General features: G+C 46.3%; 2 protein-coding genes across 4 annotated transcripts in view; both read left to right on the forward strand.

The window, feature by feature from the left end:
* The first annotated feature begins 213 nt into the window (after nt 1-213).
* NCK2 (NCK adaptor protein 2) overlaps nt 214-21,758 on the forward strand; it is a 108,839-nt gene continuing 87,294 nt past the window's right edge. For all 3 annotated transcript variants that reach the window (XM_080916826.1, XM_080916825.1, XM_080916827.1), the window contains exon 1: nt 214-475. The gene's annotated coding sequence lies outside the window, so the exon portion shown is untranslated. The remainder of the gene's footprint in view (nt 476-21,758) is intronic.
* Nucleotides 8,751-9,277, forward strand: LOC308420581 (large ribosomal subunit protein eL29-like; the record flags this gene model as incomplete). Its single annotated transcript, XM_080916672.1, has 1 exon — nt 8,751-9,277. One exon carries the CDS (start codon nt 8,751-8,753, stop codon nt 9,219-9,221), a length of 471 nt encoding a protein of 156 aa, XP_080772798.1. The 3' UTR covers nt 9,222-9,277.

Raw genomic sequence — 21,758 nt, forward strand, 5'->3', positions numbered from 1 at the left:
TCCCTGGCAGCCCCTTCCCTGTGCCCCCAACTCCAATTTAGCGCGGGTTACGGCTTGAAGCCCGCAGGCGGCGCTTTCCCGAGGCCTGGCCGGGACTCCCAGGTGGGTCCCCCGCCCCGCGTGCGCCGGGATGGGCCGGCCCCTGGGCGGCGTCACGGCAGCCGGGGAGGAGCGCGGGCGGGGAGCGCGCGGAGGCGGGCGCAGCGCGGGAGGGTCGCCGCCGCGGATCGCAGGCCGGTGCGCGCGGCCGAGCGGGCGGCGGCGGCGGCGGCGACGGTAGTGGTGGGGAGAGCTCGGCGGCGGGCAGGCTCGGGGCTCCCGGGCCGGCGGGGTCCGCCGGGTCCTATTGCGTCCGCTTGGCGGCGGGAGGAGGGAGCGGTGCAGACAAAGAGCGGCATCTGGGCGGGCGCAGCGCGGCCGCCGCCCCGGGACTCGCGCTGCTGCCCTCCGGCCTCGGCGTGCACTGTGCAGCGAGGTAAGGCGATGGCGGGGGCTGCAAACTTGGGCCGGTCGGTAGAGTTGGAAGAGAGGGGCGGGCGGGCCGGGGCTGCCCGGGGAAAGCCAGGGAGCGCGTACCCCTGCGCACCCGGCCAGTGCCCTCGGCCCCGGCGCGGCCTGGCGTCCCCGGCCACCCGCACCTCGGATACACACCTTCCTGCGAGCCCTCGCCTTTCTCAGCCTCGGGCTGGCGTGGGGGTGGGGCGCCCTCCGCGGGCGGACGCCGGGGACCAAGGACCGAAAGCCCTCGGGAACACAAGCAGCCCTGGCCTGCGGGCGGGCGTGGGACCGAACCGTGGCCGAATCGCCGGGCGCGCGTGCCTGGGAAGAATAGCCTGGGATCTGAGGGCCAAGGCGCTAGGAAGCGGGAGGCTGTGATGGCCGGGGAGAACTTACTGTATTTAGAACTATTCGTGTTCCGGCACAGAGCTGCTGTCACGTTCCATAAAGGAGGTTCTCGCCTCGGCGCAGGGCGCTTTTGTGCCTGGTTCCAGTTCCTGCGACCGGTCCCGCATCTCCAAGACTTAAACCTCCCGAGCCAAAGTTTTTCCCAGTTGCTCTGCCCCCTCAGTTTATTCAGGGCGATATAAGTAAGTGGTTCTGCAAGAATTTGATGCGTGACTTTTAATTTCCCGATGGCACCTCCCTTTTGAGCACAGTTAGCTTGGCATTGTGTGGAGGGGTTTGATTTGCAAAACGCTGTTATTTGTACACAACTACGATTCTCATGGAAGGTGTGCGCAGGTGGTGGTTAATGGATGGCAGACATGACTTACAGTAGTATTGTGAACAGCTTGGGGACACAGCTGGGCGCCAAGTAGAGTGGGCCCTGCCACCCTAGCCCATTCAGGTCGGCAGCTTCCTCCTTATTTGGCCTTCCTGGTTTTACTAACAGGTTTAAGGCCAGTCTTGCCAAGTTAGCGTCTTTGTGTGGGGTGAACAGGTCCGAGTTTGGGCTGGAGGTGCACAGGCCTGCTCCTTGGTTGACCCAAAAAGAAGCAGCCCATTGGCCAGTGGGCGTGGCTTGCTGGTACCCTCCCTGGGAGATTTCTCTGTTCCTCACCCAATACAGGCTTTTCTGCATGGATTTTGAGGAGGAATGAGAATAATTTTGGGTGTGTTTCAAGCCTGGGTTTTTTGGTACTGTTAGCAACCGTGGTTTTCTAGTCTAAAGGTCATTACTTTATCAGAACATCTTAACTGTGCTGTGGGCACTCCCTCCATTCACCTTCCAAGTGTTTATAGAGACAGACTTAGAAACCGGACTTTCGTGCGTGTGCCTGGTTTATACAGTGAAGGCAGCTAGTGGACACATACAATGGTGCACTGTAGACAGTTAAGGTTTTACACCTTCGGGCCTTTCCTAAGTGACCACAAGGGACAGTCCTACCTTAAACTTCATCTCCTGGTAGGTTAGTGTAGTTTTGGTTGAAGAAAGTGAAGGTCTGAGTGATCTGCAGCTGAACTGAGAACTTTGTGCGGCAGTAGGACTTTGACTTACAGCTTACTGCCCGTCTTGCTCTCAGCTTCTTAACTGTGCTTGAATGGAGCCCCAGTTTCAGGGTTGGAAGCCACTGTGTGAGCTCTGGTCACTTGATAGGTGATTTGCCCACGTGAGTAGAGACTGACCCCCTTTAATATGGGTAGAGCTTATAAAAGGTGTTTTCCAGCTCCCTGGAGTCTGTTCTCAATCCAATTCCAGGCTTTCCGTTTTGCCTTCCCCACTGGTCCTTGCTTCCGGCTCCTTCCTCCCTTTCTCTTTGACCCTGTCATATTCCTGACCTCATGTACACTGGGGTACTGAACATTCCTAACAAACAGCAGCACCCAGGTATGTGAGAAATGGGCTTTCATCCTTGTGAAATAGCCCCAGATCTTTCCTTGTTGGAGTAGACTGGATGACCCCTTGGTAACAACCAGGAAACTCTGATTGCTCAGCGACCGGAGTTCTTTATTTGATCACTTGCATTCGCTTAATTTGCCCTGGCAAGACCAGGCTTGGTTGCTCTGTAGGGCACACATGCTTCTAACTGACTGGCTTGCAGTGTGCACTGGGGCTGACGAGACTCGGCTTGTGGAAATGGTTTTCTGATGTTCAAAATGAGCCTTAATGGCCAAAGAATTCAAGGCTGCAAGTGCATAACAGTGCAGTGGGCAGTGTTTGGGGAAACTCGCAAGCAGACTTTTCTTACAGAAGAACCCGGAAGCTTACACTAGGGACTTAGGAAATGAGTTTTCCCATCTAGAGGGACTTCAAATGTTGCTTCAGGATTGTCTTCTCTTTCCCCGAAAACGAGTGAACATTTCTCAGGGTGTTTTCAGAGGACATAAGTGAAAAAAAAATGACACCATTTATGCTGTTAGGTAAGTTAGGCAGCTCAGAAGGAGGTCAAAAACAGCCTTTTCCAACAAGCAATCAGAGGTATGCAGCCCTGGTGAAAAGAATTCATTTCTTTAGGCCATCAGGATAGTGCCATTCAAAAAAAAAAAAAAAAAAAAAAAAAACTTTAAAAAAATTTCTAACTTTTCAACGATTCACTTCGGACAAATTACAGAGAACATGACGGTAAAGCTTTTTTTAGGGGATCACATATGTACCCTAGCCCCGTCCTTGTCCCTGGAGTCCACTTCCACCTGAGATTGTCAGTCCTCCCGGCCATGGTGGTGAAGAATGTCCTTTAGGTCCCACCCACATGGCAGTGCCACGTTAGAGTCACAGTGGCATTTCCATCTCTGACTTGTACCTGTGTGAGTAACCCAAGAGGGATCTTAGTCACCTTCCCAGATTGTGTGGCTGTTGTAAGTTTCATCTTTTTGAAGGACCACTTCTGTCCTGTATTTCACCATCTTCTGTCTCAACTGAGAGGCAGTGACTGTGTCCTGGGACTTCCAACAGAACTTGGTGGTGGTTTCCTTTGGACATTTGTGACCTTCCCAGTTGTCTTCACTACTTCTTACCCTGATGTAGGCTGGAAGGTGACAACACACTTCTTAATACATTGTTGATTTCTGGCCTGTGCTATTGAGGTTGGTGATGAACTCAGACCCTTAGCCTCTGCTCAGAGCCACAACCACCACACCGCAACATGCACAGCTTGGTCTCTAGGACTTTCCAGACAGTGAGGGAATGGGATTTCGTGGCCTTTTCATTTAGCAAATTCTCTTGAGGGCAAGTCGTTTGTAGCTGTGCAGTGAAACCTGAAAACAAAACCCACGAATTCTTTATATCCACCTTTACACATCCTAAAGGTAATCCTTACATAATCCTTTTGTGCAGCTGCCTTGTGACTGCCCTTTGTGGAGCTAAACAAACCCCACCCCAGAGGCCTGTGGTGGGACTGAATGGTCTTTTGCTATCGTGAGACATGGTCTCTCTGCACATTGACCTCAGACTTGATCCTTGTGCCGAAGCTTCTAGAATGCTGGGATTACAGGTGTGTGCCTAGCTTGAGGGTTGGAGTTTTCCAGTAGAGGAAACTATCCACGTCAGCTTGATGTGATTGCTCTAGACAAAGCTTTGGTTGTGTGGCTGGGAAGTGGTTACTGCTAAGCACACCCCTTTCTACTGTCTGCATAGTAATATTTTTGAAGAAGGTTGACTTGAACTCAGAATTTAACTGCCAGTTAAAGATCTGTAACCTGAAAATCTGGTCTGCAAATTTCAGGACTTCATTTTTCTTTACAGCTGAATAGCGTCCCACAGTATATATGTCACTTTTTTTTTTTTTTTAATCATCTTCTCATCTGTCGAAGAACATTTAGATTGTTCCCATATTGTGAATAGGGTGGTAATAAACATGGTGACCAGGTATCTGAGGAGTAGGATGCCTGAGTCCTTTGGGCATGCGCCAAGGACTGGGTCATAGTGATAGCTTTTATTTACACCAGTAGTCAATGAGGTTTTTTTGTTTTTTAAGATTTATTTATTATATATATACATACATACATACATACATAGATCTGTTTTCAGACACACCAGAAGAGAGCATCGAATCTCATTACAGATGGTTGAGAGCCACCATGTGGTTGCTGGGAATCGAACTCGGGACCTCTGGAAGAGCAGTTGGTGCTCTTAACCGCTGAGCTACCTCTCCAGCCCCGAGGGTTCTTATTTCTACAGCCTCACCAGCATTCGTTTTGTTGATCTAGGCCATTCTGACTAGGGTGAGATGAAGTCTCATAGTTGTTTACATTCAAATTTCCTTAATAACCAAGGATGATTAACACTTTTCTGAGAAAGCGTTCCCAAACCGAGGGCTTTCTGAGCACCAACGCCACATGATGCCATAAATGGAAAACTCCACACCTGATCTTGTGACAAATGGTTCAGATTCAAGTGAACTAGAAATAATACTGAGATTACACTCAGGTGCACATACAAACTATATGTGAAACACGTGAATTTTTGTTTTGGATGTTATTTCCTTCAAGTGTGACAAATGCAGAGTAGATTGGAGTAGGAAATAATTGATTTATTGGCAGAATAAGCAAATAATTTACCCAAGAGTTCCAGTCCACGCGACACATGCAAGATGCACCAGCCTCAAAGGCTGGCACACTTCCTGCCCCAAGCCTGTTGGGTGAGGAACATGGAACCTGTATTGCAATTTCTTCATTTAAGACAGTTTTGGGAAATACATGCGTGGGCTGACCAGTTGTTAAAGGGAGACTAAAAATGCCACAGGACGAGATGTGTCATTTTTGTAGTTTACGAGGTACGTTTTGCATGCTCCTGTTTAGCATTCTGCATCGAATGACATTTGGGTATGACACCTGTGTGAGAAAAATGCCAGGGGTTGCAGACCGTGGGCTTGGGTTGAAGTCTGGTCACCTCTCAGAAGGCAGCAGGGTGACTGAGTCCTGGAGCATCCTCATAGCCTTTGGGTGTTGTCTTAGTTATAGTTTCTGTTGCTGTGATGAAACACCATAACCAAACACAAGTTGGGGAGGGAAGGGCTTATTTATCTACTTAGTGATTTTTGGAGGCAGGAGCTCAGGCAGAGAGCACCGAGTCTTGCGGCCACTGGCTGGCTTAGCTGGCTTCCTTCTAGAACCCAGGGATACCAGCGGAGGGTGGCTCCACCCACAATGGGCTGGGCCAGGGATGGCTCCACCCACAATGGGCTGGGCCCTCCCACAGACGTGGTTCAGGTATGTGCAGATGTGGTTGGGGCAGTTTACATGTGGGGTCCTTGGAAGGAGAGCCATTTGTGTGGAGGCAGGCAGGAGATATGGCAGTGACTTTGTCTTTGCTTAGTTTTTAGGAGCCAGAGTTGCCTGGAAGGTCTCCTTGTGTCCAGGTTATTCATTTTTGCTTAGTGTGTGTTTTGGCCTCCTTGGTCTTCGGTAGTGGAATGTTGCACTAGGCGGCTGAAGCAGCAAAGTGAACATTCTGGAACGTTCTCAGCATTCTGGAAGCGGGAAGACCAAGGTTATGTTTGTTGTCTGATGAGGAGGGTTCCTCCTGCTGGCCCTCTTGTCTTTAACAGGCACCTTTGTTTTGTTTGTTTAATGTATTTACTGTAGGTGTATAGAGTAAGAGATCTCTCCTGGACCTTGGGAAGGAAGCAGTTCTATTTGATAAGGCTCCCATTCGTATTATCTGTCCCCTTCCCCAAGTGACAGTCTATTAAAAAAATTATATGTGAGCATATGTGTGTGTGTGTGTGTGTGTGTGTGTGTGTGTATGTGTGTAGCTGTATGTATGTGAGTGCTGGTCTTCACAGAAGCCAGAGAGTGTGTTAGATGCCCTGAAGCTGGAGTTAGTTCTGAGCTGCCTGATAGAGGAGCTGAGAACCAAACCTGGGCTCTGTAAGAGCAGTCTGAGCTCTTAACCAGTAAGCTTCTCTCCAGCCCCAGTGTGAGAACTCTGCTTATTTTTGGAGCCGGAGGTCTCATTATGAATCTCTGGCTGGCCTGAAGCTCACTGTGTAGACAGACCATGCCTCAAACTTACGAGACATCTGCCTGCTCTGCCTTCCAAGTGCTGGGATTAAAAACGTGCACCCCCACGCCCAGCTTCAATGTCTTCTTTAATGTTGTGTTCAGATACATTTGGTCTTCAACATCTGTGGTTTTGACCATTGCAAAATTCTTATCTTTACTAAATATATACAGTTTTTTAAAAAATAGATTTCTTAGTATAGTTTCCATACCTTTAATGTTATTGGAGGTATACATAATCTAGAACATATAGATAGGAAAATAAAGAACACAGGTGATACGAAAGGTTGTGTAAAGGTTCCAGAAGTGTGAACATCTGAGGATTTGGGTATTCCAGTGGTTTTGGAACCAGTCTTCCACGATACTGATCGGGGACGGTATCATTATTTGGGGGTTAGAGTTCAGTGTGTGAATCTCAGGCTACAGTTCCATCTGCCACTGTGTGACTCCGTCTTCTCAAATGGCTGGTCTCAGGACATACAGTTGCTTTCAGCACCCAGTTCTGGAATCTCTTTATTTTTCTCCAAGGACAGCTGCCAGGGTGGTTTCAGAATAGCTAGAAGTAAAGAGAGATTGTCAGCTCATTGAGCCTAGCCCTCAAGTCCCATGGAAGGTAAGTATCAGCTCTAACCTTTGAGGCTTGAATCAGTTAACTATGGACACTTGCCGTGGTGATGTGGTTTGGCCATGGGCACCCACTGTGTTTTGTCAGTGTTTTTTTCTCTACGAGGACTTTCATAAATACAGCAGAGAATATGGCGGACTTTGTATGAGAAGGAACACATTTGCCGATCCCTCCTGAGAATAAAGTGTTGGGCAGGGTCTGCTACCTCTGTGACAGGGTTGTGGTCTGCGAGCCAGTGAGTGCTCTTCCTGGGCTATGCATTGTGGTGTTGGTGAGACATATCTTGTGCTGTGTGTGTGTGTGTGTGGCCAAGTCTGTTGTAACAGGTGACCACACTGGAAAGTGGGGCTAACCCGCAACCACTCTCCATCCATACGGGTTCCTTCATTTGCTGCCTCATTTATTTTGGTGTTGTTCCTTTGTTTTCCTGTTCATTCACTCATTGGTATCTTTCCTAATCATTTCTACAACGTCCAGTGTCTCAAACTATACCATCGTCTGGCCTGCCTTGCCCTCTGGCTACTGTCCTCTATCCATCCACTAATCCATCCTTGCATTCCCTCTTGTGTCCCCAATCTGGTTATCAGCCCTGTTGGTTCCTCCTCCAAAGGTTTGCTTTCACTGACTCTGCTCTATTCATTTTTCCTTTGACTTTGACATCAAAACAGCGTCTGGTGGCTCCTGCTATCTGTTTTCTCATTCTTTGTGCCCTAACACTCAGTTGAGGCCACCTTCTTGCACTGGTGACTCCATCTCTCAAGATGTTCCAAGTCCCTGGTGTTACAGGTGTGACACACCGTTGTCTCTGTTCTCCTCTGTAACCACATACCCATAACGGTTTGCGAACTCTGGCCAGGAACTGCTCTTAGACGCTGCTGCCCACTGGGGCTAGAACTCAGGGTGAGTTCTAGACGGAGAGGCTGCTGTGTGGCTGTGGTTTCACATATGGTGCAACAGGAGCCTGCCTCTTCTTTATGGGAAAAGTTGTCCGAAGAGAGCAGGGTGTGTGTGTGTGTGTGCACGCGCGTGCCTTTTAATGCAGTGTCTCCCTGTAAGTTCTGCTTGAAGCCATCCCATTGAAATGTCACTTTAAATGTTCTCAGGGCCCCATTAAAAGTGTATTAAAAGAAACAAAGGCGACTGTCATGTTTTTCTTTACCCTGTCTAGCTAGTTTGGTTGATGTATATAATCATTACAAACATAATTAATGTGTGATTAGACTTTCTTTATTCAATGAAGTCTTCAGAATCCAGCATCCAAGGTATATTTAACAGCACATATCTTTCCCTTCTTGGTTCATTACAGAGCTTCTAGAAATGTGCTTTTATTGTAGAGATTCAAATTGTCAACGTAAATAAATTTTTACATATTTTTGATCAGTGCTAAGTACTTAATTGGTATGTAGGTCTAGAAGCTAAAATCATGTTTTAGAGTGGTCTCTCACACACACATGCACACATATACACACATGTACACACGTACACACACACACACACACACACACACACACACACAACCAGACATGGTAGTTACTGTTCTAAGCATATTATAGACAATAACTCATTGAATTCTCACAAGACCTGAACACAGCACTTTCTGCCTTTATTCTGGAAAGTGGGGAAAAAAAAGAGGGCTGATCTTCCGGTCCCAGGCGCTGCGGGGGCCGCGGGTTACCGTGCAGACATGGCCAAGTCCAAGAACCACACCACCCACAACCAGTCCTGCAAATGGCACAGGAATGGCATCAAGAAACCCCGGTCACAAAGATACAAATCTCTTAAGGGGGTTGATCCCAAGTTCCTGAGGAACATGCGTTTTGCCAAGAAGCACAACAAGAAAGGTCTGAAGAAGATTCAGGCCAACAGTGCAAAGGCAGTGAGCGCACGCGCAGAGGCCATCAAGGCACTTGTGAAGCCTGAGGTCATCAAGCCCAAGATGCCAAAGGGCCCCAGCCGCAAACTCAGCCGTTTGGCTTTCATCGCTCACCCCAAGCTTGGGAAGAAGATTCTAAGCTACATGGCCAAGGGTCGTAGGCTCTGCCAACCAAAGCCCAAGGTTCAAACCCAGGCAGAGGCCAAAGCTCCAGCTAAGGCCCAGGCTTCGGCTCCAGCTCAGGCTCCCAAAGGTGCCCAGGCCCCTGTGAAGGCTCCGTAGAAAAGGCCCCTGCCAAAGTGAAGACAGACGGACAGACTGCCGTGACACACCCACCTACACACTAGTGCAGATGACCAGTGTCCTATGCTGTTTTTACAAATAAACTTGAAACAAGAAAAAAAAAAAAAAAAAAAAAAAAAAAAAAAAAAAGAGGGCTGGCTGAGACCCCAGCCATTCAGTGGCTGGTCTGGAACTCATGTTCTGACCACTTCACCCTCTAAGCCAGGCTACCATACCTTTGTTGAATTCTGTCTAAAATGCATAAAACAGAACATAAACTTTCATGATAGTTAAGATTTGAGAAATGTTGAAAGGAAAAAAATTATCGGTAGGGAGTGGAGCTTGGATTTAGATTCATTCTGGAAACTGCTTATCAGCTGCGTTGTGAAGGACTCAATAAGGCCGCTTCAGTGGCCTTGGAGAGGTACCTTGAAGGGTTACACTGTTCTTCCGACTACTCCTCTGTGCCCATCTGACATATGTGAAGGTCTTGAGGATTTCCAAGTTGGCTTTGGCCTCTTTTCTAGTCATAGAAGGCAGGGTTGCCCCTTAGACTGCATTCTTGGAAGCAGCTGCTCCATGTCCCTTTGGGAACTATGACACAGTTGTCATTCCAGGAGAGCGTGTTCTCCAGACCTTCCCAGACTTGGCCTTTAGTGTTTGGAGGTTGGGAAGACTTTTCCACGAGCAGATGAAAATGCCTGGAAGTGATAGTCTGCCCATGTCTTATTGATTTTCCTTCAAGGATGTACCTCAGCGTCATAATATATGAACTTTGGCTGAGGATTTAAGGATGTCTGTAAGTCAACAAATATTTTAATCATATCACTCAGGAGCCTGCTGCAGAAGCTTTTTGCTGTCTTTCCTCGCCTCCGTCAGCACTGTCTGTCCTATGGCTAATCACGTTTCAAGCTTGTATCAAGCCTGTGTGTGTGAGGAGGGCCAGTCAGAACTGATAACAAATTGCTCTTAATATTGTGTGTGATGGAAGCCAGCTTCATGTTGACATAAAATCTGCAAGCTACTTTAGTACTTTTTAAATAAAGAAAAAACAACTATCTTTCTTTTTTTTTTCAAGCAAAAAATAAAAAGGGATCAGAGTTATGTTGGAAAGTTTTTGGAATCTTGATAGGTTGATCAGTGAATTTAAAGAAACAAACTTAGCCGACTCTAGCAGGATAGATATTCAGTTTCCCCCTTTCTGTGCCTTTGGGATTTCCCTTCATTTCTTCCCGCTTGTGTGGTCCTCTGTTTAACCACTGGGCTTTTCTATGTGCTCTGTTCACCTGGGTGCACACACTACCCTTTATGTCCTTGTTCACAGTCTCCCTAGGATCTGCCTTGCTCGGCTTTATAGATTGACTCTTATCCCTTCTGATTAGTGCTCTGCTTTGCCTGGGCAGAGCCGGAGCGTGTTTGATGAACTGCCTGTGGGCCAAGAGTCTTGGTGTTCTTTTCAGACGTGATTGTGCCTTGTACCTGATGCACTCAGTCAGCCACAGAAAAGCTGATGCTCTCTTTGATGGAACTGTATTCTTTCATTTCACGGCCGTGTCTAGTGGGTCAGTGTCCGTGCCGAGGGAGGAAATGTTTTAGCATCTGGGGTATTAGTGCACACATACCTTCCTGTTCCTTTTGAGATCTGATTTGCTATTAGATTTAGATTGGGAAATAGAGACAATTCACTTTTGCAAATCCAAAATTATGTTTTTTTTTCAAGGTTTGTATCTTGGAAAAACCTGATGGAGGCTTGAACATCCTTTGCCCGTGTCTGTAAAACTCATGGATTCTCAGCTGAGCAGTTTTCCTGTGCTGACATTTGGTGATGTCTGGAGACGCTTGTCATGCGTAGGGTACAGCAGATGGATAGTACCGACTGGCTGTTGGAATCCTGTAATACATAGGCCTGTATTGCACAGCCAAGAGTTCACCGGCTCAGAATACCCATAGGTAATCAGCCTTGGGGTGAATGAATGCAGTTTTCTCCACATGAGTGTTTTTCAAGTTAGTGAATCACACAGTTACTTTTAGGAGACCAATTTCATTTCTTCATTCTGATCAACATCGTGAAAATAATACACGTTTAAAACTTCTGAACCCCATTTGTACGTCTGTGCCCTTAAATATGTAGAGGAGACACTGATATGTAACAGCCTCGTGTGTGTGTGTGTGTGTGTGTGTGTGTGTGTGTGTGTGTGTGTGTGTGTGTGTGTATAGTAATGCCGAAGTTTTGCCAGTCTGCTTATGTGTGTCCATGTACCTAGGAAGAGCTGATTGTTGCTTTGTGACACTTACCTGAGATGGGGGTAAATTCCTCTGCTCTCAGAATGCCGCCTGATGTGGGGGTGATAGGGGACCCCTTATCAGTTGCTTAAGCAATGGCTGATCAAAAGACATCTGTTTTCTTAGAAACTTTACACCAATGATTATCCAGATTGATGTATTTCATTATTATCAGAGTTCATGGGCTTGAGGGCTCAGGCTGGTTTGTTCTGAGCTGGGCACATGCGTTAGTGTTTTAATGTTTGATGTCTGCTTTATATGGTCCTTGCCCTCTTCAAAGCGAGAACACAAATACCACAAATTAGACCTTAGGAAGGAGAAGGAAAGGGAAAATTCTAATTTGGCTGTTAGTTGCTGACTCCCAGCGTCTACACAACTACTGATTAGCCAGCCTAGGATATGATGACTGTCTGAAAATTTTTTTCCCTTTGTAAAGAGGCTCTTTCTTGATCAAGCAGGGGAGGAAAAGGACCTTGGAGACGTGGAGGAGACTTGCCACTTGGAGATGTCTTGTCTTTGTCGTTGTCTGTGTCGTGTTGATTATTTCCTGTCCTGTCCTCTTCCTCTTTCGACCGAATTTCTTATCATGATTCTTCCTGTGATGAATACCATAGCAACACAGTGAAATATCAACATTCTGAGATCTTAAATGTATAGCCTACCTTTTCACTAGTCCTGTCTCAGGTAGCCGAGGATCCTCTGGAAAGTTAATGGTAACTCTTGGGGAACACTGGGAGCTTCTGAAGTTATGTGGGGCTGAGCAATGTATGTATCTTTTCCTGGCCTGTGGGCTGGCTTTTCAGTGCCATTTCCTCCTGGAGGCTGGGTAGGAGGAGTCTGCTGTTGTGAACTGGACGGTTTAGGTCGGTGGGTTCCCAACAGTGAATGGCTTTCAGGAGAGAACTCTGTAGTATGGCGATGCTTCTTGAAAGCTGCTGGCCCTGCAGTCCACTGTAGCTCGGCTCCTTCTGCCTGTAAGCATCTACCTTAGGTGGGGGATGTTTTGGCTGTTCATTATAATTTGAACTGTATTAAATTACATCATTCTGAACTTGATTAATAGGCTCATCTCAATTTAAATGTCTGAAGTCTTGATTTATATTCGGAGTAGAGATTCTTTGCTACTGATTGGGCTAGTTACAGAGTTGTGCTTTATCCTCTCCTAATACTGTTTTGTGTTTTGTGAAAGAGGTTGCCACAGTGTTTCTTACAGGACTGCCTTTGGGGCGTTTATAGTTAGTGTGATGTACCCTTGATTGGCAGAATGTGTCCTTCAATGAGCATGAATAAATGATTTAAGTGGCAGATACTTGTAGCAGATCCTTCACTCTGGTTAAGGCTGGGAGTGGGTGGGTGTAGAGGTGAACCACTGTTGGGATTGTATTTTGAATAAGCAATGTTCACTTAGTGAATATTCATTGATACCACCTGTGTGCCTGGGCTGTGGGAGCCAGAGACCTACCCTCAGGGAGCCTATAAGCTGGTCTAGAGAACTTTTTTAGTCCACACTCATTTCTGACCTTTAATCACCATCTCCATATTTGCATGAGAGGTGTCACTACAGGAAGTGTCCCCCCCCCCCCCCCCCCCGCCTTCCCTGGCACCAACAGAAATGTAGTTCCAGTTTTGTGGAGAAGGATAAATCTTTCCCAAGTTCCTTGGAGATGGAGGCTACCATGGCCACCCGAGTGGAGTAGTTCCCTGGGGTAGTTGGGGAGGTTGGTGGCTGTCCCAGCACCCTCATTCTCTCCTCTAGCTATTTCAAGGACTCAGATGAAAGTCAGACCTTTCTTTCTTTCTTTTTCTTTTCTTTTTTTTTTTCTTTTTTTTCTTTTTTCTTTTTTGCACACAGTAGACTCTTGTTTTGGGGTCAGCTAAACCTGTTCTTATAATATAAACTCTGTTCGCCCGTTGCTTATTTTCTTAAAAAAAAATTAGTAAAACTACCTATTGCAGGTTTTGGCTGAATATTGCATTTAGGTAGCACACAGATCATTTATCTCCTGTTTTGGTCGATAATAGTATAAATGCATTAGCGCACGTTTTATTTTTGCTTGTTTTTATGTATGGTTTTTGGAGACAGGGTCTCACTGTCAGGTTCCCTGGCTGACTGTAGACTAGGCTGGCTGGTTCCGGAACTCAAGAGTCCCACCTTCCTTTGCTTCCCGGGTGCTGCAATGAAAGGCATGGGCCACCACAGCCGGCTCATGCTCTTACCTTTTAATTTAAAGAAGGTTTATTCAGTCAAGTTTCTGTTTCTTGTGGAGCAATGGATGTTGCAGATCAGCCTTGCCTAGCTATGGCAAGGACTTGTTTTGTTTTCTCCTAGGTCTGATGTGGACAGTACTTCCTTTGGAACTTAAAACTGTCTCTTACCCTAATGTGAATGTTTGTTTTTGCATCAGGGTCCTGAAATTTTGTAGTAAGTGTAGCCTTTCAGACTGCCAGTTTCTCAATCCAGTGCCCAGTTCACAAAGTGGTCTGTGAGCCATTATAAAACTTTTCCAGAGGTGGACAGATGTCAGCCTATATTTTTAGGTTCTGTTTAGCATAGGAAAACAAACAAACCAGCCTTGCTTTTCACCGAGTAGGGTCTTGGTTACTCATGCTGAAGCAGCCTTCATCTCCTTTGGCTTCAGATGACACAGATTATTGTAGAAGGGTTTCTGTCAAATACTAGAATTAATGATAGATTGTAGTTAAGGCCTCATGTTTTTCTTAAAGTTAATTTGAGAGTAAACCAAGTTTAATTGGAGATAGGAGGTTTGTGGTGGACTGAAGGTACAGCAGTGTTGGATTTCTGGTTTGGGGCCTTGAGAAGGAGATACTTTGTATTCAGTCCTTGTTGAGTTTCATTGAAAGTTACAAGTTTGCTTCTGCTGTGTATCGGTTTATGTATTCAAGCACACACAGTATGTTCTGTCCGGTTCAGTACTTTGCAGACCTCATTCTGTTTTACTGAGCTGAGCTGTAATGTTGTCCTTCCCTCCCTCCCTCCCTTTCTAATCATTTGAAAAGTTAGTATTAAACTCAGGACCCAGAGCCCAGGCCTTGAGCTTCCTGGGAACAGGCTCGTGCACTGGCCCTTTATTTTGAGTATTGTGATCTGCCAGCTTTATCAAAGTACCGTTTCTTACCATCCAAAGGCCACCATGGTATTTTATGTATATGTGCATATTTTATATTTTACATTAGCATGCCCCTCACCTGCCAATGATCTCCCTTTATAGCACAAGCTAGCTGTGACTTTGCTCTGTAGCCCAGGCTTCATCCTAGCTTGCCCTGTGGGTTTGAATTGCAGGTGTGTACCACCATATCCATGTGTGTATTTTAAAAGCCTCGGATGACGGAGACATACCCAGCACCCCTTTTCCTCACTTCGTTGTCTGGCATCGGTATAGGGCCCTGGTCATATTCAACGATCTGTTTGTTGATACAAGATGCTAGCAAAAGCCTGCACTATGTTTAGATTTATATAATTAGTTCCTAACATCTGTTTTTCTGTCCCAGGACCCCACATAGCTTTTAATTCTGTCGTCTTAGTTTCTGTGGTCTGGAATAGCTTCTGAGGCCTGGTTCTGGCAGGTTTTGAGGGTTGTTTAGTTTCCTGCAGATAAGATTGGGATTTCAAGCAGAGAGGTGAAAGGCTCCATTCTCTATGAAACAGAGGTGCCGCCCTGTTTCATCTTTGTTGCTATGCTAAAACATCCTGACAGAAAACAACTTCAGGGGTGGTGGTGGTAGTGGTGGGAGATGTATTTTAGCTCACAAATCTAAGTCATAATTCTTTATTTTGGGAGAGCCAAGGCAGGAACTTGAAGCAAGTCACATCCCCAGGAGAGCGGAGAATCGGTGCATGAGTGCACAGTTCACCCAGTCATGAAAGGGTGCTGCACTCCTCCAGGGTGGGAATCTCAGCCCAATTAAGGGAAATCTACAGATTTGCTTACAGACCAAACTGTCTAGGCAATCCCTCGCTACCACACAGTTTTAGATGTGTCCAGCTGACAGTTATGTATACTGTCAGCATAGTTTGCAACTGTATGCTAACCTCCGCCACCTGGTCAGGTACAGTTTTCTCTAATGTTGATCTTTTCCCCCTTCTTTCTGTCTCTGGTCTTTGGGAAAAGTCAGCTCTTCCACCTGGAGTGGTTGTTCCTACGGTCGCTGCTCAGAGCTCTTCATGGGAGATGCTGTTCAGCTTGCAGGAGACAATTTCAGTAGCCACAGATGGCATGGCAACATGGCCCTGTGGTGGAGGAGGTGACAGGGTGGTTCTTTAGCGTATTTCTAGAATGTGGTTTCCCGGATATGGAGAAAAAGAAATTCTCGGGCCTGCTTCGGACTTGATGACTCATTCTTCTGAGACAGATTGGTCAGAAATCTGTTGAGACCGAGTTTCCCAGGTGATTCTGATCTGTGTGGGAAGCTGAGGTCCCCTGCTCTGGATTAGCATCTGAGCCCTTCTCATAACTGGTGTGGAGGCCCCGAGCTGCTGTGTCTCCTAAAGTCCCGTGCGGGAGCTTTTATTCTCATGGCTTGGGCTGGCTAGTCTTATGTCAATGTGACACCAAATTGGAGTTATCTAAAAGGAGGGAACTCTCGACTGAGACAAAGCTTTCTTTCATCCAGCTGTAAGGCATTTTATTAATTGGTGATTGATGGGGAGGGCCGAGCCTATTGTGGGCAGTGCCATTCCTGGGCTGGTGGTCCTGTGTTCTTATAGATGAACAAGCCAATAAGCAGCACCCCTTCATGGCCTCTGCATAAGTTCCTGCTTCCAGGTTCCTGTTTGAGTTCTTGTCCTGACTTCCTTCGGTGATGAACAGTGATGCTGAAGTGTAAACCAAATAAACCCTTTCTTCCCAACTTGCTCTTTAGTCATGGTGTTTCGTTACAGCAATAGAACCTCCGGACTGACTAAGTGCCTGCCTGTCCTCCCCAGTTTCTACTGCCCTGATCTGACACCCTCTATGTGAGCCCGTGTCCCTTCCTTCTAGATAGCATCACTTCTCAGTTTGATGGTCTCAGGTTTGCAGTGGCAGTGGAAGAAATGAGTGACAGTTCTAAGACATACTGCAGAAAGGTTTGGGCCAAGGAAGGAGACTTAGCTAAGTCTGTCAAAATGTTTTGTTTCAAGGGTGGGAGGGAACCTAGACCCCATGTAGACTGTGTTCAAATAAGTCACACCCCTAACAAATCTCTAGTCTGCAAACTTATCCAGTGGCTGTGCTTGAGATAGATTTACAGCTCTCAGGCACATCTGCTGGTTGAAGTAGGCTGACAGTAGCCAAACCAGTTCAGCAACCTTGGGGTCTAGATGGTCTTGGGTATTGCTCTGGGCAGGAATAGGTTGGGCACAGGGGTTCAAATCCAGCGTTGAACATCAGGTACCTCCAGATACAGAGCTGCCTGGCTATAGGATGTGTTAGTCTGCCCCGAGCCTGCTCTAGCTTCCTTCCTTTGCGGCCTGCTGAGCCCGGGTAGTCTCCTGTGGTAGTCAGTCTCCTGTCCCAGTGGTGTAGGAGGCTTTAAGTGTGCTTTGGGCAGTAGTCGGCTCAGAAGCTGACTTGGGCAACATCTTGAAGACAATCTTTTTCTCTATTGGCTTTCTGATACGGTGTTCTAGAGCAGCCTCTGTTTTTGTTGTTGTTGTTTTATTTGTTTGTTTTGTTTGAGGGAGAAGAGTGCTTGGCCATTCTCTTGAGTGTCTGTAAGGTCAGAGTGAGGGCCTCTAAGTTGTTTCCCATAATCCCCCAGTAGTCATATCGTTTGAGTGTGAGGTCAGAAAACAACTTAGTCTTCTGCATCTCCAAGAAGACATAAGTTACAGAGCTTCATTGCATTTATGGGACTGTAACATGGTACTGTATTCATTCTATGTATTAAAATGACTACAAATTCAGTGGTGTTTTTGAACTTGCTTTCTTTTTAATCTGTGCTCCTGTTGTAGTCAGTGTTCATTTTGATCTGCAGATCTCTCTCTCTCTCTCTCTCTCTCTCTCTCTCTCACACACACACACACACACACACACACACACACACACACACACGAGAGAGAGAGAGAGAGAGAGAGAGAGAGAGAGAGAGAGACAGGGAGACAGAGAGACAGACAGGAACAGAGACAGACAGAGAGACCAATGACAGGGGAAAACAGAGAGAGATTTTGTTTTAAACAGGATCTCACTGATTTACTAACACAGGATTCTAACTCCTGGTTTCACGTGATCTTCCCAAGTATTAAAATTAAAGGTATAGCCACTGTGTCTAGCTGCATTTCTGGTGTTATTTATTTAGTTTTTATTTTATTTATTTATTATTTGAAACAAGTTCTTTCTATGAAGCCCAGGCCAGTTATGTAGATAAGACTTGAGCTCAGTCTGCCTGCCTCTGCTTTCCAACTGTTGGGATTAAAGACATGGGCTGTCATACCTAGTGCTGTCTGGTGTTTTTCTTAAGGAAAGATCAGTACTAGTTAAAGATTACAGATGGGAGTTTCAGAGGCTTTGTGTGGATATCACTTGACTCCATGACATTTATGGGGCTGGGGAACATTCAGGGCTGGCTTGTGGAACTGGCTGCCCTTGGGGCTTTCCTGTCACAAGGCTGGCAAAAGCATCCTGGGTCTGTGAGACCAGGACTAAGCCAGGGGTTCTGCAATACCTCCTAGATTTAAACTGGGGGGTGGTTGGCCCGAGGATGTAGGCTCCAGGACATACCCAAGTGTCAGACGGCAAGCTTGGACTATACTTAGGAATCTCCTAGAGTCTGCCCTCCCTACTTATAGCCGCAGCAATTCAGAAACACTCTTCTGAAAAGGGACTTGTCTCTGCTCCAGCTCTGAGTTTGAGATGTAAAAGTTTGTAAAATCAGATAATGGGATGATGTTGTATAGAGTTCAGAATTATTTCTTAGCAAAGACTTGGTCCATCCACATCCTTCTGCTGATAACCCAACAGGAGTTCGTGGACTCGTGATGAAAAACTTAACAAAAGGCATTTTTATTTTGACCAGCTTTTGGTTAATATATAATATTTCTTTTTAAGTGCAACTGTAGTGGTGTAGTCCACAGCTTTTGCAATATCCAGAGAAATAGTGGAATTTTCCCGTGCTCCCATAGTGGCTGTGTGTGTGCTGAAGGCAGATACCTTTCTGCTTTCCTTTGATTTCCTGTCAGACCCACCACTATATCTTGTTCATTGTGGGCATAAAGAAGCCCCAAGGTGACCTGTGACCGTATCCCAAAATTAGTTTGGAATACTGAGTTAATAACTTACAATACTTAAGTTGCTTAAAACCAAAACCATTTAAAACCCGAAAGACTCTTGAGAAAGTCTCCATGCATCACTGTTGTGCCCTTAGAAAAAGGGCACATGGCGTAGAAGTACAGCCCTGGCGGGGACAAACATGATCCTGCCTTCTGATGATGTCCTTGCCACTGGCCAGAAGCAGTCTAGGCCTTGTAGGAAAGTAACTCAATTTTGTTACCTAACAGAACTCTTTCCGGCCTTGCAATGTGTTATTTACCTCCATAAAAATATGTTCTCCAAGGGGGGGATCTAAAAATAATTTAAGTAATAAAAGCTCCCACTATTGTTTTTATAAATGGAGAATTAACTGTTTAATTCCATACTAGGAAAGTATATGCTGTTTCTTGGCTAAAAACACCAATGTAAATTAGTTCTGTTTAAGTGTTCTTATTATGTTTTGGCAGTTAGGTTGAGGCTTTGCAGACTTGTGACAATGTCTAGGAACAGAACAATGTCTGTATCTTTAAAAGATCCCAGGCATTAAGGCTTTTTGGCTCCCTGGTGTCCTGTGGCAAAGCAGTCCTTGGAGCTTTTGACCGTGTTTAAAGAAAAGTGCTGAGAAAATCAGCGATAAGAATTGGTTCACACACATTGCTTGCCTTGGGCTTCCGTGGGTGCAGCAAGGTAAATAGCAGGGGTGAGGAACTCCCTGTAGTGATGGCTCAAAGGTGCTTTCTCAAGACACCGAGGCTACAGCAGTGGGAGCTGATATTTACTGAGTACTTAGCTGGGCTGAGCATTTCATACCTGTTGTCTAAGTCGACTCTCTCCACAACCCTACAAGGCTGCCCTTACCCTTGTTCAATAAATAAAGTGGCTGGCTTGAAGAAGCTCAGCAATTGATCCAAGTGCTAGTCTTGGCAGCTTTACTCTGGAGCGTTTTCCTGTGGGTGTGTTATACTTTCACGCCTCTGCCATGATGCTTGGCTTGGCATTGGCCACAGTCACGATTCCTAGGTGTGTTTCATGTGCACTCTCCAGGGTGTGTGTGTGTGTGTGTGTGTGTGTGGACATGCTCTCTTATCTGTGGCTGTGAGTTCCAGGTGTTGACCTGTCTACCCTCCCAGTGCTGCTGCTTCAGGGTTCCAGCACAAAGCACAGTGTAGCTGCCTCAGGATCTACTACCAATCCTGTGTGTCTGGGAAACACACCAGCTCTGGTTGTCTTAAAGGGAAGCTGGCAGCGCTGCCAGGCAAACAGATGTGTAGGTGCAAACAGAGCTCCAAATTCTTGTACTGAGATCCAGATTCGTCCCCTTTCTTTGCCTCCTTTCCTTCTTTTCTTACTTACTTATCTATGCATTTGTTTTTGCTAGGCAAGAGCTCTAGCACTGAGCCACACCCCCAGCCCAAGACCTTGTAGAAACTGTTCTCAGTTTCATGCTTGTCGCCTTTGTATTTGTGGCCACTGTGCAGAACCGTATAATCTCAGCACATACATCTCTTATCTCACTACCAATCTCTATAGTATTTGTTCCTGTTAGTGCAAGATGAAGGCGTCCACCTGTGCAAGCTGTCTGTGGGGTTGGACGTTTGCGCTTTCACCACAGTAGACCTGATGTCTTCATATATCTCTCTGCAGCAGAATCCCTTTCTTGGCATACATTTTAAGAGAAGGTTGCAGAGTTTCATGGTATGGTTGTCTTATGACTCATGATTCATTTTGCTGTGATGTGCTGTTAAGAGTCCTTCCAGTTTTCAGTAGCCTAGATTTAAGCATCACCCAGGCTGTGCTGCTGCCTTGGAAGTCGGAGTGTAAATGTCCCCCCAGAACAGCACTGCAGTTCACCTGCCCCAGAGACTGATCTCCTCAGGATGACTAATCACACTGCTGCTGTTTTCAGCCAGCTCCGATTGTCCAGTCTATGATGCTGTCGTTTTAGAATTGTTTTCCTCTTAAGCAGTCCTGGAACTTGAGAGGTGGTACCCAGACTTACTGACTTAGCCTTGCCCCTTGTTGGTCCTTCTGGCCAGCCCTAAGGCATCTTTACCATGGAGCGTGTGGCCCATTCTTTGAAGGGACTTTCTGACCACAGATGACACTTGAAGCCTTGGCGTGTCCTTTTCTTTTAAGAATGACTGTCACTCTTGTTGGTAGCTTGTTCATTGCAGCCATATTTGGGGCAGAGTTAATGGTAGAGTTGGATTGTTATGCTTTTAGTCAGTGGCCAAAGAGAGGCCTGGGTGTTCCTTTGTTTAGTAACCCATTTGCTGCACACAAACATCACCTAATAGTGGGGGTGTGTTTGAGAAATCTGTCATGTGATTCATTTCACAAACCTCAGTGTACAGCATTGTCAGACAGCCATGTTACACACCTGGAAGGTGTGGACGTACGTTTGTGTGTGTGTATGTGTGTTCTTGTTTGTAGTCATGATGACAGCAATACAAGATTAAATTAAGTACAAGAAACCACGAGGCAATCAGGAGACACAGTAAGCTCCAAGTATTTAAAACAGCAGAATGGAGGTGTGTGTGGGTGCGTGTGTTTATATAAAGTATCTATGCTGTGAGCAGCCATTCATTTATTGATCAAGTGTCATGTCCTGCATACAGGTGCACGTGCACTTACCGTGACTGGTGGCACAGTAGGTGTGTTCTATCACAGCAATGCCAGGGTGGCTGTGACATTTCCAGCCTCTAGGAAGTTTCCTGTTCCATCGTCCCCTAAAATCCACCATAACTTATGTGATTTGTCAAGGACTGAAATTTTATTACGTGGCGCACGGTTGTGTTTTCTGTCAGTCTGTCATGAAACAGGCAGATAGCCTCCCAGGGGCAGTATTTAGATTGTAAGTTTTTGACTGGGTGTCTTTGTAGGCATGTGTATTGGGGATGGCATGCCCAGACTCCAGACTCACAGAGATAGACAGTCGGCTGTGTGTTTTCAGCTGCTGCAAGTGTACAGTTTATTATGCAGTGCCCGGTGACTAATACGGTATACC

Source organism: Micromys minutus (assembly GCF_963924665.1).
Source record: "Micromys minutus genome assembly, chromosome: 5".
NCBI lineage: Eukaryota > Metazoa > Chordata > Mammalia > Rodentia > Muridae > Micromys > Micromys minutus.